Consider the following 17,578-nt stretch of genomic DNA (forward strand, 5'->3'; position numbering starts at 1 on the left):
TTACCGCGTTAATGATGAATTTGACATAAATTATCATATCGCCTCGATAAGACACAATATTGCTTTATATATTCAAGTTTATGACATTGAAAGTAACAACACCTATCTCATTACGTAGAAACTGAGTAAAGCAAATATGTTTGTATGCATATTTTTTTTACATGTATCATGCAAAGTGAAAAAACAGACACTTGAACGTTCAGCGTGCAAAAGGAATCATTTGATTTCATGTGCGAATGTCTTTATGCCATTAGTGTCTACTATGTCAACATCCATAGCTTCAATTATTCGATACGTTCATTAGTATCAATTTCTTGTTACAGCGAGTATTCATCACCGCGAAGAATGCTGTTAGGATCAACAACATTGGGTGTAGACTCTTGCAACTTGTCATCAGAGGTGACACGCACATTTCTTTTCGATATGGTTTTCTTAACTACCAATGTGAGCTGATCAGTAAGATTCCCTTCTTCAGACAAAGATGCATCTGATGTTATTGATACGTTAGCAATTCTACTTGTGGCATTCAATGTGTCCAACTCTTCGTTATCTCTCTTTGGTTCGTTTTGAGGAGATGTAATGTGCGATTTGTCTCCTCGTGCCGCGAATTGTTTTGATATTATTTTGTGTTTCATGATTGGAAGTTCATCATACGATTGTGGACTCTTTGCTAGAAGTTCATCGATATCTTTTCTGATGTCACTGTCTCTGCTTAGATGGCTGTTTAGCCTTATCAATGAAGTTTTCAGCTCGCTGGTTTTTCTCCCAAATTGAGTGTACTCTTTAATGTTTTGGAGAGCTGTTTTCACAGTTTCTCTTTCCACATCTTTAAACTGTGTCTTTGCTATAATCTGAAGGGATTTTTCAAATACCATATCGATTGTAGCACTTGATTTGTTTCGATTGTATTGTTCTCGAATCTTGTAAAGATTTATTCCAATGTCGAACCTTGATATTTCTCTCTTCAATTCTTTCCAATACTGTTCCGTTGCATACCTCCGTTCATGCAAAATAGCCTGTCGTATTTCAGACACTGTCATTACACCTTTGACCAATTTGCTGATTTGCACGTTTTCCATACCTTTTGACACGCGGGAAAGTTCTTCGAGTTGGCTTATTCTTTTGTCAATGTTATCTAGGTAATAAAAGCGGATTTTTTTCAACTCATTCTGCATTTTTCTCATTTCATCAATATTCAAAATCTTTCTTTTTTTCATTAACCTATTAATGCTTTTCTTAAGGAATCCACATTTCTTTTCTTTCAATGCTTTATTACCGATCCCATTTTCATACTTTTCTACAATATCGTGTCTTATCTGTTTTAAAATATTAGAATATCTTCTAACATCACTTCGTATTGGCTTCCTACATGAGGGGCATCTTTTGCACAAATCGGTTTTAGATTCATTCTGTTGATGCATGTGCTTGTCTAGAAAAGTTGCTTCGAAAATGCATGAGCAGTCGGGCAACTGGAAATACAACGTCTTGTCTGATTGTTCACTGTCACCCTCCTTTATATGATCACTACTACATGTTATACATACACAGTGTTCGCCACATATTCCGGCACAAGTGTGCTTGCATTTGAGAACTTTCTTACAAGGTTCATTACAACCTTCGACGAGACAAGCTTCCGGACAATCATTGTCACAACGTTTTTTATGAGAACATGAATAGTTGCAGGCATGTCTGCACCCATCGCACGAATCGGGACATTTCTTTTTACACACTATGTTGTGGGAACATTTCCACTGACACGATTTATTACATGGCGGGCAAATCTCGTGGCATGTATAATCACACTTGTGGCCACAAGGAAGTATTTTGCCGCAAGACCCTTTGCATTGTCTGTGCACTCTACCCGCGAAACATGAGCCGCATGTACCAGAGCACATGTGACCGCAATCATGTCTGGCAACACAATTCTCTTGACAAACGATTGCACCGACTTCAAGGTAACAAGGAACATATGTAAAATGTCCGCAACCTAGATCACGTTTTACTTGCATCTTACACTTACTTTCGTGATCACCAGATTGATTACATTGAAAGCATGGTTTTCTGCATATGTGTCCGCAATTAAGCAAGAATGAACACTCTTCTTCACATTTCCATCCAACAGGATTGACGTTACAAGGTATCTCAACAATGTGTTCGCAATGTAGTAAGCGTTTCTGTGTTTTGACTTGGCATTGGTATGTTTTTGGATCATCTGAACAGTTCATCACTACTGTGTGGTAACATTCCAGCTCTCTTTCAATTTGATATTTACATTTAAAGGTGTATGGATCTTCGTGACATAACATAGTTTGAATGTGTTTGCATCCTGGGATGGCCCTCTCAACTTCAGTATCACAAGGTTCACAATCTTCAAAGCATATCTTCGTGCAACGATGATACAGCGGACATGAACCTATGGTTCTCTCACAAGGTAATACGCAAGTTATTACTTTATGTTCTCTGTCAACAATATGGCATGAGCGTGGACATGTATGTCCGCATTCCAAAATCTCTCCACATGGAACCCCACAACCACCATCACGCCTACTTTTGAAATCTTCACAAGTACTCGCATCAATTCTTCTTTCCGGGTGGTTTTCACATATAAGCGTCAAGTAATTCTTCACAAGACCCTTTTCTCTCATTTCTGATACGATTTCACTCCACAGCGGACTGAATGTTTCCAGCAGAGAAAAGTTGCCCACGACATACAAACCAATTTTCGCTCTTGACAATGCCACGCATATCCGGTTTTCTATTCCAACAAAGCCAATCGGATTTCTTTTGCTTGTTTGATTTTTTTTAGTAGTACTGCGAACTAGTGATAGTAAAATGATGTCATTTTCTTCGCCTTGAAAATTATCAACAGCAGTGATTCTGACTCCGCTGAACTGGTCCCTTGACATTTCTTTTCTGAGAAGTAAAACCTGACCTATATATGGTGTAATTACAGTTATCTGAGTTTTACTGTATCCTTGACATGTCAAGTAATAACAAAGGGCAGCTATGTACTTTGCTTCATGAGGGTTTGAGTAGCTAGTAGACTCAACAGAAGAGTCCTCATTCTCTAAGTGAGATATGAATTGAACGTTCGCATTTACTCCTAATACATTTTTGTATTGCCTCACTGCTACATGGTCCTTAAGGGAGGGATACAGTTTCTGTCTTTTGATCAATGTTGAAATTTCTGGTCTCATCCTGTGCTGTTCTTCCAACGTAACGCATGGAACATCGTTTCTTACCATTCTTTCAAATAAAGATATGTCCAAAGCATACTTTTTTGCAAGTTCATAAACCGCTGTCGTCGGCTTCAGTTGCTTATGATCGCCTATCAATATCAAGTGTTTGCAACTTTGATTCATTGACGTGATGATATGTGATTCAAGAACTTCAGCAGCTTCTTCGACAATAATGATATGCGGTTGAACAGCTTTTAATATTGTCCGATATTTTGCCGCCCCAGTTGTTGTCATTCCAAGAACAAGAGAATCTTTAAGCACCTCTATTGTTTCAATATCACGTACCTCTTGTAGACTTTTGTTTGCTACAACAAAGTCGGCTTCGTGTTTCTGTATCCTTTTTCGTAAAAGATTGGTGTATTTATTGATCCATGTGACATACATTGAAACCTTTTGCGCTCTACTTAAATCGAGAACGTTTCCGATGTTTTCTTCTTGTTCTTTGGTCAAAGGAATTACCCCTTCGAAAAGATTCTTAATTCTTGATGAGTTCATTTTATCATAGCGTTCTTGAAGCCATTCAAGATCAGATTTTGTTCTCTTTGCGGATCTATGATATTGACCTTCGTACATCATCGTCATGTCGTCAGCTTCTTCATCATCAACACTTTTATCTTCTTCGAGATCATCTGTGGCAACCTCAGTGGCATTGTTTTCAAAGCTCTCAATGACTGCTTTAATTTCATCATTCTCATCTTCCGGTGCCAGGTGCAACCATTTCAAAAGAAGTTCCTCCTGTTCTATTTCTGTATAAAGTAGTAAACCTCCTAACTTTGCCTTTGCTTGTTGACTTAACAGATACACTTCGAGTTCGTTGAATGTGAGAATTTCTTCCTCACATCTTTCGAGTGCGTTTGGAAGTGTTCGAACAAGTTCTTTTGAAATATTTTCTTTGCATTCATTCAACCAAATGATGTAAATTTTAGATCTTGTTAATAGGTCTGTGTTCCAAATATTTTGAACTTCATCAACCTCGGTTTGTTCATCGGGTTGGATTTCAGAAAGAATAAGGTTTTTCCAAAGTTCTTTTATTTCTCGTTCATTCTCCTTTTCCTCACTGGACAAAACAAGAAAAGTGGGAAAATCAAGCCACGTTGATAAACATGGGGACAAGCTCTTAGATTGTTCAACTTTTTCAAATTGATCTTTTTGCTTCTCCAACATCACATGTTTAAGTTCTTCATATGCCAAAATATCCGTTTTGGTCCTCTTCAACGTGGCACTAATGGCTAGAATTTCTGCCTGACTCTCTCTAACATTAGTATATTCATCCCTTTCCGATTGTAAAATTGAAAATGTCCTTGTCTTCAACGTTCTTTTTCTTTCCTTTACTGTATGTAATAGAAACGGCTCCAATTTCGCATTTTTACACCGGCTGCCAATCCTAATGATACCTTTACCTTCACAAAATTGTAGCATGCCTTCGAGAAATTGATCTAACGCATGATTGGTGTAGCAGACCACTAATAGTGGGCTATGTTGTTCGTTAGGTTTCCAGAATGAGCTGTTTGCTAAAAGCAGTTTTGCAATCTTCAATCCTACAAAAGTCTTTCCTGTTCCTGGTGGACCCTGTATTAAAGCAAACTCTTTTGTTACAGCAGCCTGAAGAGCCTGATACTGGGATGTATCTAGTCCTAATTGGTTGCAGCTTGGCCACTGCCTTGTATTTAACACCGGATACTTTCTTTCCGAGGCATCCTCATTCCCTTGTAATAAGCAAGTAAAGTCATATTCAGGACTGCCTTTGTTCAACACATAAGAAGGTGGCTTAATTTTTGTTTCACATGTTATTATGTATCTGCTCATTGGCATTTCATCGGTGATTTCTTGAAGGCCCTCTAAAATATGTCTATATGCTTCGAAATAGGCTGTGCTTTCGGCCATGATGAACATGGCATTCCTTTTGCCACAAAGAACCTCATTTGAAAGGTTATCGAAATGAATTTCTAGCTTTCCCTCTTCAATTTTGCTAGGATCTCTATTCGTTATAATAGCGTAAACTACCGTCTCAAAGTTGTCAGGTGATAGACATACCAAAGAACCATGCTTAAGCCTCTGTGATGCCCCCCAGTTTATTCCTTTTAACTTGCTGTTGTCGAACCGAATTATGTGATTTAATCCACTATTTGTACACACTGGAAACAGAATTTGCACCGAATGATAAATGCGAATATTTCTCGGTTTCTGGCCATTCTCGCCTGTTTTAATGCTCTTTTGGTATTCAAAAATACCGTCACGTAAGGGTTTTACGTAATCTTCCCTCAGAAGTCTAAACTGTATGTCGAGATAGGTATCGACTGAACTATATTTTCCTTCTACTTTATTTGCACGTAAAAATGGAACTTCATTTAGAGAAATATCCTTCATTTTCGGGAAAATACTTATATCACGAAAGTCATCAGGGGGTGCCACGTCTATGTCTGGTATTGGTTTACTCTGTTTTCTGACAATGTCTTCTTTGTGTGTTTTATCCCTTTCTCCCTTGACAGCTTCGAATACTTTCTGGGCTAATTTAATTTGCTCATCAAGGTGTATGTGTTCATGCAAGTCATTTATCTGTTTGAATCCTAAAAGCAATCCATAACACTTATGGAGACTTCCAGGGAATGATGTCATCATTTTCCTTACTACTGGTAGTGAATCAAAGCAAAAGGCTTCAAGTATTTCTGATGTACCCCAAATTGGCTTCACACTAACATCTTCGATCACTACTTTGCTTACTACTTCATTTAATCCTAACAACAGAACTTCTTCAATTTTCTGCAGAAATCCATACAGAATGTTTGTAGAGGCTGAATCTTTTACTTTATGTAAGATTTTCATGATCAATAAAGCGTTATTCATGTACAAAAATGAACGTTCAATCAATTCAAAAAATCCACTTCTTGACTGAGAAATTTCAACGAGCACTTCACCAGCACTGCAATCATCCTTATTTGCAAGCTCACTCAGTTTGCTAACTGACATTTGCCTAGTTGCTCTGTTGAAAGGTAACCTTGTAACACTCCTAGCATGGTTACCTCCACTGTTGTCCATAGTTTGCCTAGAATCAAGATGCGAGCTTCTTCTATCGCTGTCTGTTGCCGGACGGCCTCTGTGCGAAGCGTGAAAACCCCTGCCACGGTCATATCTGTTATGATCGTGTTCGCTCTCACTTCTGTCTCTTGGATTATATCCAACATAGTGACTGTCGGGTCTTCCTCTGCCTCTCGCGCGGCCTCTCCCCCTTCCTCGGGGTATGTATGCATCTCTCCGCGGTGTAGATTTACGTTCTTCATCATCATCATCATCATCATCATCATCATCATCATCATCATCTATTATTTCGATAGAATGTCTTATGGCTGGAGATGCTGTTTGTTTTCTTCCATAGTAAGAATGTTTCTCGTTATCTGAATCATCGTCAATCACAAGCAGCGGGTATCTGTCATCATCGGCACTTCCGGTTGCCATTTTTTACCCTAAGAAACAAAAGATGCCTCTTTTACAAATTTATCAAATCCATGTCATACTTTGATATTTTTTTCTAAACGGACATAGAGACAGTGCTACGCACAATATAAACCCGGTCATTATGAATTTGAAATAGAAAGGTGTCGGTACTACAATTATCCCACGAAATGAGAGATATTGCGAAGTTGGTTATTGAAATCACGTTGAATCAGAATAGCATTGTACACTTGCATGTCCAATGTTTGTTAAAAAGCCAACAATCTAAACAATTATTTTTTGCTGTCAAGTCGAAACGTATCATTTAAGTATTAAATGTTTAGCATCTAATATTTATTTTGCATTATACAGAAGAATGGGTCGTTTACTAAATATTACTGTGTTTGTTTTTTGCACATATGTTCTTGTGGTAGAGCCCGGGGCTGTTTCAAAAAAGGAATATCTTCAATTATCTTAAATCTGTTCGAACGTCACAAATGGCAACGTATTGCTTGTTTTTATTTTGTGTTTATTTTATATATACACTCCTTAGTTCAATTCATACAAGTATGTAGCCAAATACCGATAATATGACACTATGTTAATTCCAATTTACGTCATAAATAGACTCTGATCCTTTATTGCATGGGCCTTCTGAGGCTTCAATCACAACAAACTGTAGACTTGTCTAGTCTTCTATTCCTTATTGAAATATTCCGATGAGTTCCATAAGGATAATTTAAAATAGTAAGAACATCAGTTAAATTTTACTTTTGATATTTCCTGTAATGAGTATCGTTCTTTTTGTTCGATGCTTTGTGTGATTTTTTAAATACCGAAAATGACATCTAGATGTAAAGCGATAATTATACAGCTCCACCGATCCGTTGACAATGACCAACATATTTAAATGTTTCATTTGCAACATTACTGGAGACAATTCAAAACAAAAGATGTCACAAAAACGTGACAAATGCCCCCAGTTGGGCTCGATGGACAGATATCTATTAGTATTTTGACATGTCTGTACATGCCTTCAGTATATGTACAGATAGCATTCAGTATATGTACATATAGCATTCAGTATATGTACAGATAGCCTTCAGTATATGTACATATAGCATTCAGTATATGTACAGATAGCCTTCAGTATATGTACAGATAGCCTTCAGTATATGTAGAGATAGCCTTCAGTATATGTACAGATAGCATTCAGTATATGTACAGATAGCATCCAGTATATGTACAGACAGATAGCATTCAGTATATGTACAGATAGCATTCAGTATATGTACAGATAGCATTCAGTATATCATTCAGTATATGTACAGATAGCCTTCAGTATATGTACAGATAGCATTCAGTATATGTACATATAGCCTCAGTATATGTACAGATAGCCTCAGTATATGTACCGATAGCCAGATAGCCTTCAGTATATGTACAGATAGCATTCAGTATATGTACATATAGCATTCCGTATATGTACAGATAGCATTCAGTATATGTACAGATAGCCTTCAGTATATGTACAAATAGCATTCAGTTTATGTACAGATAACATTCAGTATATGTACAGATAGCCAGATAGCCTTCAGTATATGTACAGATAGCATTCAGTATATGTACAGACAGCATTCAGTATATGTACAGACAACCTTCAGTATATGTACAGATACCCTTCAGTATATGTACAGACAGCATTCAGTATATGTACAGATAGCCTCAGTATATGTACAGATAGCCTCAGTATATGTACAGATAGCCTTCAGTATATGTACAGACAACCTTCAGTATATGTACAGATAGCATTCAGTATATGTACAGATAGCATTCAGTATATGTACAGATAGCATTCAGTATATGTACAGATAGCCTTCAGTATATGTACAGATAGCATTCAGTATATGTACAGATAGCCTCAGTATATGTACAGATAGCATTCAGTATATGTACAGATAGCATTCAGTATATGTACAGATAGCCTTCAGTATATGTACAGATAACATTCAGTATATGTACAGATAGCATTTAGTATATGTACAGATAGCATTCAGTATATGTACAGATCGCATTCAGTATATGCACAGATAGCCTTCAGTATATGTACAGATAGCATTCAGTATATGTACAGATAGTCTTCAGTATATGTACAGATAGCATTCAGTATATGTACAGATAGCCTTCAGTATATGTACAGATAACATTCAGTATATGTACAGATAGCATTCAGTATATGTACAGATAGCATTCAGTATATGTACAGATAGCATTCAGTATATGTACAGATAGCCTTCAGTATATTTACAGATAGCATTCAGTATATGTACAGATAGTCTTCAGTATATGTACAGATAACATTCAGTATATGTACAGATAGCCTTCAGTATATGTACAGATAGCCTCAGTATATGTACAGACAACCTTCAGTATATGTACAGAAAGCATTCAGTATATGTACAGATAGCATTCAGTATATGTACAGATAACCTCAGTATATGTACAGATAGCCTCAGTATATGTACAGATAGCCTCAGTATATGTACAGATAGCATTCAGTATATGTACAGATAGCCTTCAGTATATGTACAGATAGCATTCAGTATATGTACAGATAGCATTCAGTATATGTACAGATAGCATTCAGTATATGTACAGATAACATTCAGTATATGTACAGATAGCATTCAGTATATGTACAGATAGCATTCAGTATATGTACAGACAACCTTCAGTATATGTACAGATAACATTCAGTATATGTACAGATAGCATTCAGTATATGTACAGATAGCATTCAGTATATGTACAGATAGCCTCAGTATATGTACAGATAGCCTCAGTATATGTACAGATAGCATTCAGTATATGTACAGATAGCATTCAGTATATGTACAGATAGCCTCAGTATATGTACAGATAGCATTCAGTATATGTGCAGATAGCATTCAGTATATGTACAGATAACATTCAGTATATGTACAGATAGCATTCAGTATATGTACAGATAGCATTCAGTATATGTACAGATAGCATTCAGTATATGTACAGATAGCCTCAGTATATGTACAGATAGCATTCAGTATATGTGCAGATAGCATTCAGTATATGTACAGATAACATTCAGTATATGTACAGATAGCATTCAGTATATGTACAGATAGCCTTCAGTATATGTACAGATAGCCTTCAGTATATGTACAGATAGCATTCAGTATATGTACAGATAGCCTCAGTATATGTACAGATAGCATTCAGTATATGTACAGATAGCATTCAGTATATGTACAGATAACATTCAGTATATGTACAGATAGCATTCAGTATATGTACAGATAGCCTTCAGTATATGTAAAGACAACCTTCAGTATATGTACAGATAACATTCAGTATATGTACAGATAGCCTCAGTATATGTACATATATTATTCAGTATATGTACAGATAACATTCAGTATATGTACAGATAGCCTCAGTATATGTACAGATATCATTCAGTATATGTACAGATAGCATTCAGTATATGTACAGATAGCCTCAGTATATGTACAGATAGCCTCAGTATATGTACAGATAACATTCAGTATATGTACAGATAACATTCAGTATATGTACAGATAGCCTCAGTATATGTACATATAGCATTCAGTATATGTACAGACAGCATTCAGTATATGTACAGATAACATTCAGCATATGTACAGATAGCATTCAGTATATGTACAGATAGCCTCAGTATATGTACAGATAGCCTCAGTATATGTACAGATAGCCTCAGTATATGTACAGATAGCCAGATAGCCTTCAGTATATGTACAGATAGCATTCAGTATATGTACAGACAGCATTCAGTATATGTACAGACAACCTTCAGTATATGTACAGATACCCTTCAGTATATGTACAGACAGCATTCAGTATATGTACAGATAGCATACAATATATGTACAGATAGCCTTCAGTATATGTACAGACAACCTTCAGTATATGTACAGATAACATTCAGTATATGTACAGATAGCCTCAGTATATGTACATATATTTTTCAGTATATATACAGATAACATTCAGTATATGTACAGATAGCCTCAGTATATGTACACATAGCATTCAGTATATGTACAGATAACATTCAGTATATGTACAGATAGCCTCAGTATATGTACAGATAGCATTCAGTATATGTACAGATAGCATTCAGTATATGCACAGATAGCCTCAGTATATGTACATATAGCATTCAGTATATGTACAGATAGCATTCAGTATATGTACAGATAACATTCAGCATATGTACAGATAGCATTCAGTATATGTACAGATAGCCTCAGTATATGTACAGATAGCCTCAGTATATGTACAGATAGCCAGATAGCCTTCAGTATATGTACAGATAGCTTTCAGTATATGTACAGACAGCATTCAGTATATGTACAGACAACCTTCAGTATATGTACAGATACCCTTCAGTATATGTACAGACACCATTCAGTATATGTACAGATAGCATTCAGTATATGTACAGATAGCCTTCAGTATATGTACAGACAACCTTCAGTATATGTACAGATAACATTCAGTATATGTACAGATAGCCTCAGTATATGTACATATATTATTCAGTATATGTACAGATAACATTCAGTATATGTACAGATAGCCTCAGTATATGTACAGATAGCATTCAGTATATGTACAGATAGCATTCAGTATATGTACAGATAGCCTCAGTATATGTACAGATAGCCTCAGTATATGTACAGATAGCATTCAGTATATGTACAGATAACATTCAGTATATGTACAGATAGCCTCAGTATATGTACATATAGCATTCAGTATATGTACAGATAGCATTCAGTATATGTACAGATAACATTCAGTATATGTACAGATAGCATTCAGTATATGTACATATAGCCTCAGTATATGTACAGATAGCCTCAGTATATGTACAGATAGCCAGATAGCCTTCAGTATATGTACAGATAGCATTCAGTATATGTACAGACAGCATTCAGTATATGTACAGACAACCTTCAGTATATGTACAGATACCCTTCAGTATATGTACAGACAGCATTCAGTATATGTACAGATAGCCTCAGTATATGTACAGATAGCCTCAGTATATGTACAGATAGCCTTCAGTATCTAATATATTTTTATGGTGACCTATTCTACCTTCCCATATTTTTTTAATTAATATTTAAAAGTCAATTAAGGGTCATGATTTGTATTTTAGATGATATAAAGATTGTTTGTAAAAGTCCCAACTTTAACTAAAACTTTAAGCGAATCCTACATGCGTTTGTAGTCGTTTGTCTTGATTGCAACATACATTTGTAATCGTTTGTCGTGATTGCAACATGCTATTGTAACAGTTTGTCTTGATTGCAACATGCATTTGTTATCGTTTGTCTTGATTGCAACATGCATTTGTAATCGTTTGTCTTGATTGCAACATGCATTTGTAATCGTTTGTCTTGATTGCAACATGCGTTTGTAATCGTTTGTCGTGATTGCAACATGTGTTTGTAATCCTTCGTCTTGATTGTATCGTATAAACACGTTCCAAACTTGGATCTATATTGAAATGAAAATACATCGTCTTAGTCTGTATAAACAATCAAATATTATAACGGATTAAAACAATAACATTATTATTATCATCAATAATTGAAATTATGCAAAAATACAGTCAATATCATTCAACATTTTAAATCTTAATAGAAATTATTAATATTTATCAAATTAGAATGAAATTTAATTTCATCTTATTTTCATATTAATACACAATAACCATAAAAAAGAAATTTACTCCAATTTTAGTTTTAAAAGTAATTCATAAACTTCCAGGATTTTCCCAAAAAACTATTATTTCTTAGTATGAACATTTCATTGTTTGCTCTTCAAAACCAAATTTCCCACTGAATCAGCTAGATTAATTCCACAACACAACTTCAATTTATTGAATAAAGTTATCAACACAAAGTGCTAGCATTTGTGTTTTTTATCAATTATTTAAGTGCCAAAATACAGGATGGTGAAGATAATGCCACCATTATTCAGTGAAACCTGATACAATTTATAATTACGTTCACCACTGATATACCTGGAGTATATAGTTTAACATTAACCAGATACGCTCCCTTTAAACACCATCAGCAGTGGACATGTCAAAAGTAAAATTTGGGAACAACACCACGCTGTAAACTCTTGAACACATGGGTTCTTTATTTATCACATCAGCATTCAGAGTTGAAAGAGGAATGTTCTATAATAATATGATATTGCTGAAGTCCCTTTTGAAATGTTAAAAATATTGTAAGTTACTCAGTACGAGTAACAAACCAATAACTGATCATAAAATAATCTGAAACCGCAGATTTCCAGCTGAAGGTCACCATGACCTTGACCTTTGACTCACTGACCTCAAAGTCAATACGGTTCACCTGCTGGTCATGACCAATCAAAAGGGTTCACCTGCTGGTCATGACCAATCAAAAGGGTTCACCTGCTGGTCATGACCAATCTGCCTATCAAGTTTGAGGTCCCTGGGCATAAGAGTTCTTCTTATTGACCGGAAAGGAATTTTCAGCTTAATGTCACTACGACATTGACCTTCTGACCTCAAAATCAATAGGGCTCAACTGCAGGTCATGACCAACCTGTCTACCAAGTTTGAGGTTTCTGTACATAGGCGTTCTATAGATATTAAGCGGCAACCACGGGGACAGACGGATGGAAGGACGAGCGGTCCAATTACTATACGCCTGACTTCGAGGGCATAACTAATCTCGAGAAATAAACTCTACTTTCCGTTTGCAGTAAATGCATATCTGTGGCTGCATTTAAGTGTTATATCTGCTTACTCGAGTTATTCTTACTGACATACAGATACAAATGTTTTGAAATACAGTAGAACTTTACATTTTATATTGATTTTAATGAAGCATTCGGTTCAAACTGGAGGGTAAACAATATAGCGAAAAGGTATTTATTTGTTATTTATATTGGCAGAAATAGGATAACAGATATCAGATACAGTCATGTGAAAATGTGTCGTACTTCGATACGGTTATTTGTTTAAAGCTGCACTCTCACAGATTTACCGTTTTGGCAACTTTTTTATTTTTTGTTTGGAATGAACCTAATTTTTGCGTAAATATCTGCAAACAAGTGACAAAAGATCAGATCGCAGGTTTACATATTTCTGTTCGAAAATTAATGTTTTAAAATTTCTTAAACCGTTACTAACAGTTTAAGAAAAATGCATAAAACATCAATTTTTGAACTTAAATATAAAAATCTACGATCTGAATATTTGTCAGCAGTCTTATATCAATGGTTTTCATGTATTTTCGAAAATAAGTTGGCTCGTTCCTAGACAAAAAAAGTTGTCAAAACGTTCAATCTGTGAGAGTGCAGCTATAAGACAACACAATAGAAAATCAATATTTTCCAATGAAATCAGAACTCTAAAGAATGAATGAATCACAGAAAGCGAGGCACGGCTGCAACACAACTAGCTAGCATTACAGAACTATGAACAATATCGTCATTGGTACAAGCCTTGTCACGATAAGTGAAAAATAAGCATTCGGAGCTCCTCGGCCAATTTATCGAAATTTCGATAAAAGATTTGTCATTGCCACTTTCTGATTAAAAAAACAATGCTCGCATTCAATGTTTAAAATGTTTTTTGCATAATGTTGTTTTAGAAAATTGATGTAAAATGCATTTCTTAAGAGTAACGTATCTGTCAATATAGACTTTGTGAAAGCACCAATTATATTTGAAGCAAAGCAATAAGCGTCGATAATAGCAGAATTTGAAGCTTATATATGAACCTTATCGGTACATTCATAAACATACATTTGTAGTATTCTGGTTGAAAAAGCAAAGAACATAACAACATGTTATACAGTTTTTATTACTTAAATTAAGACCGTTATTACAGTTTGCATGGCTTGTGCAAGTTCCTGCTGTTTTTCACAATTCATTTAATTGTTAATCTTTATCCAATTTAACATGAACCAAGTCTGGTAACAAGTGCTTGTACGTAAGCCAATTTTAGAGATCGGATACTGTAAATAAAGATTTTGCAAATTTAAGAGCCACAACTCTGGAGTGACGAATGCGTCATGACTGTTTATCGAACCTGACCGAGAAATTCTGCTCATACAGTCTGGCCAAATTTGGTGATGATTGGACAATGGCTTCTTAAGTTAATGATCGGACAAGATGGATTTTGGGTAATTCCTATAATTAAAGGGCAATAACTCTTGAATGTCTTAAGTGATATGGCTGGTTATGGAACTTTTCCCAGACATTTCTGACAAAATTTGATGATGATTGGACAAAGGATTCGGACGAGTCAAAGGGCGATTACACTTCAGTGACGAGAGCGATATGGTTGGTTATCGAACATGCCCGAGATATTATTCCCCATACACAATCTGACCAAACTCGGTGATGATTGAACAAAAGCTTCTAAAGTTGATCGGACAACACACCGGACGCCAACCGCCCGCCCTTACACCGTCGGTGAAACTTTAATACGCCCCGGTCTATGAACAGGCGTATACAATTGATGAACGTAAAAAAACACAGGCCAATATATACCTTATGTAACGTATCTGTTAGGTTATACTGTTTGGACTATAATGCGTTAGGTAAGCATCTATATGCGTGAATATATGCCAATGTGAGGCTGTTTGTTGAGTTTCTTTTCAGTTCGATGATTTCATTGCTATTTAGGACTCAAACATACAATCTGATGTACTTTGACTCTATATATGTAATTAAACAATATTTTTCAAAAAAGAAACGAAATTATATATTTCCAGTGATATTGTTAATCTTATTAATAAATACATCCATAAACCCGTATTTGTACGTGTTTTAATCTTCTGTGCATGTCAAGGTATAAAGCCAGGTCTAAATCGCATTCTTTGTGATAATGGAAGGGATGTATAATAATTTTAAAAAATGATCTCATAATAAAACAAACACTGCAATTCTGTGGATTCTGTTTCAATGGGTTTGCCCTGACAATCACATGTAGGATGGAATGTATGGCACATGAAGACTAATGCTCAAACCAGAATAGAGAAAATAAAATAAAATAAAATACATCAATTAATATAGACTGCATTGAACTTTTTCGTACCAATTTCAAATCGTTCTCAAAAGAATTATTTCCTTGTATGTAAAAATTCCATAAATTTCCCGAACAACCCTCGTATTTATTTTTGTTTAAGTATTTGTGAATAATGATGAAGTTATATGAATTTGTTCGCCCTTCAATTTGCCTTATTACAGAATGGTGAATTTATTTGTCAATTGGTGTATCTGCTACATTTTTGAAAATCAGGGGCGTATCCAGGATTCGACGTTAGAGGGGGCGTAACTTAGGGGCGTTCCCTTTTGACTTTTGCCCCTCTCTTAGAAACGTTATTTATTTGGTTTAAAATGTCGGCAGTGCGGATTTTGGGTCATCCCCGAAGAAAATTTGACCAATTTCTAATCCGAAAATGGTGGGGTGGGCGTATTTTACTACTTTTCTTCACCCACATTGAAATAAAAAGTAAAGTTGGGCGATTTTAGGAATACGCTAGTGAAAACAATACAACATCCGTATTAAATTTTCTTAGAAGTAACGTGAAATACAAAAGCGTATATAAAGAATACATACCAGCTCAGTTTTTTTTACATAGCCTTTAAATATATTTTTATATCATCGCCAACTGCTTATTGTGGTAGTCCAGGAAATAGTAACTTATGGTCGTGCGCAGATATATTGTCACGTGATTTTTCAGGCCGAGCTAAACAGAACAAAACATGAGGTTCTGGTTTGTCAACCTGTTGTCTTTTTCTTTCATGCGAATACTCATTCCTATATAAAATACCTCTGATAATTATTAGTTTTCGCAAACGAAACTGAAAAAGTGACCGGGTATCTTGTAATGATTTTTTGTGTATGTCATTTGACATGCAATGCATTGATCTAGAATCAAATCTTGTTTGTACGCCCTATATTTATTGAGAACATTTTCTGAAATTGGAAAATTGATTGTAAAACTGCACTGTTTGCAAAACATACCCGCCATGAGTGTCGCTTTTATCCGTAACTTAATACCAATGTATACCCATTATTTTAAAGGGACTAGACACCAGTTGATACAATTGCAAGAAAAAAAGATTTTCTTTTCAAAATTTACAGAACTGACATCGTTGTGTACAACGCATCGAATCTTACTTACTGATGTATCACATCGCTTACGACACATGCATCTTTCTCAGTTTTTGCGCATTTTCCCCATTTGAAATTTACTGTTGTTGTCTACCACGTTAATCCAAGTAAGTTTAAAAGTAGCTCCGTTATATTTATCTGTACTCATAAACATATATGATTTGAACTGGGAAACCATAATGCGCAATTCGTAAACGGAGAAACTCAGATGAGTCATCAATATGATTGTTGCGTTTATTCTTTCAATCATGTGAACTGATGTATTATCGGCCTCTTACTAGCTTGTCAATTCTAGGCTTGTTTTGAGGAAATATACTGTATTTGCCGATTCTTGGACCATCCAGTCCCTTTAAATGAAAGACAATCTTATATACCTGCATATTTGCTACTTTTGTGAGAATAAAGAAGACCTTTTACGGACAAAATAAACTGCATTTTCGACAAGGACAAATTGTTTTTGTATTTGACTTGACTAATCTGAACCCAAACACATTAATAACACTTTTATTTTCATGAGGTTTTGAGCTCTTTAGTAGACTACGACTGCATTGTAGGACGAAGTATAACTTTTAAAAAAGGGTTATTGGTACACCTTTATTGGCCGGACCCACTGGAACAATCTGTTCACTATCCCATGTCATGCCGTTTCTTA

The 17,578-nt window shown here is 35.5% G+C and overlaps 1 protein-coding gene across 2 annotated transcripts; it reads right to left on the reverse strand.

Annotated features, from left to right (window-relative positions):
- Nucleotides 1-137: 137 nt before the first annotated feature.
- LOC128243549 (NFX1-type zinc finger-containing protein 1-like) lies at nucleotides 138-17,091 on the reverse strand. 2 transcript variants are annotated; one of them, XM_052961387.1, is made up of 2 exons: nucleotides 16,937-17,091; nucleotides 138-6,700 (listed from the first exon to the last, which is right to left on the reverse strand). In XM_052961387.1, the coding sequence occupies exon 2, from the start codon at nucleotides 6,690-6,692 to the stop codon at nucleotides 318-320; it is 6,375 nt and encodes a 2,124-aa protein (XP_052817347.1). In that variant the 5' UTR covers nucleotides 6,693-6,700; nucleotides 16,937-17,091; the 3' UTR covers nucleotides 138-317. The 2 variants fall into 2 exon arrangements, with proteins under 2 accessions (XP_052817347.1, XP_052817346.1); XM_052961386.1 differs by lacking the exon at nucleotides 16,937-17,091 and adding an exon at nucleotides 16,369-16,448.
- Between the last annotated feature and the right edge of the window lie 487 nt (nucleotides 17,092-17,578).

The sequence above is a fragment of the Mya arenaria genome, chromosome 8, assembly GCF_026914265.1.
Source record: "Mya arenaria isolate MELC-2E11 chromosome 8, ASM2691426v1".
In the NCBI taxonomy this organism is placed as follows: domain Eukaryota; kingdom Metazoa; phylum Mollusca; class Bivalvia; order Myida; family Myidae; genus Mya; species Mya arenaria.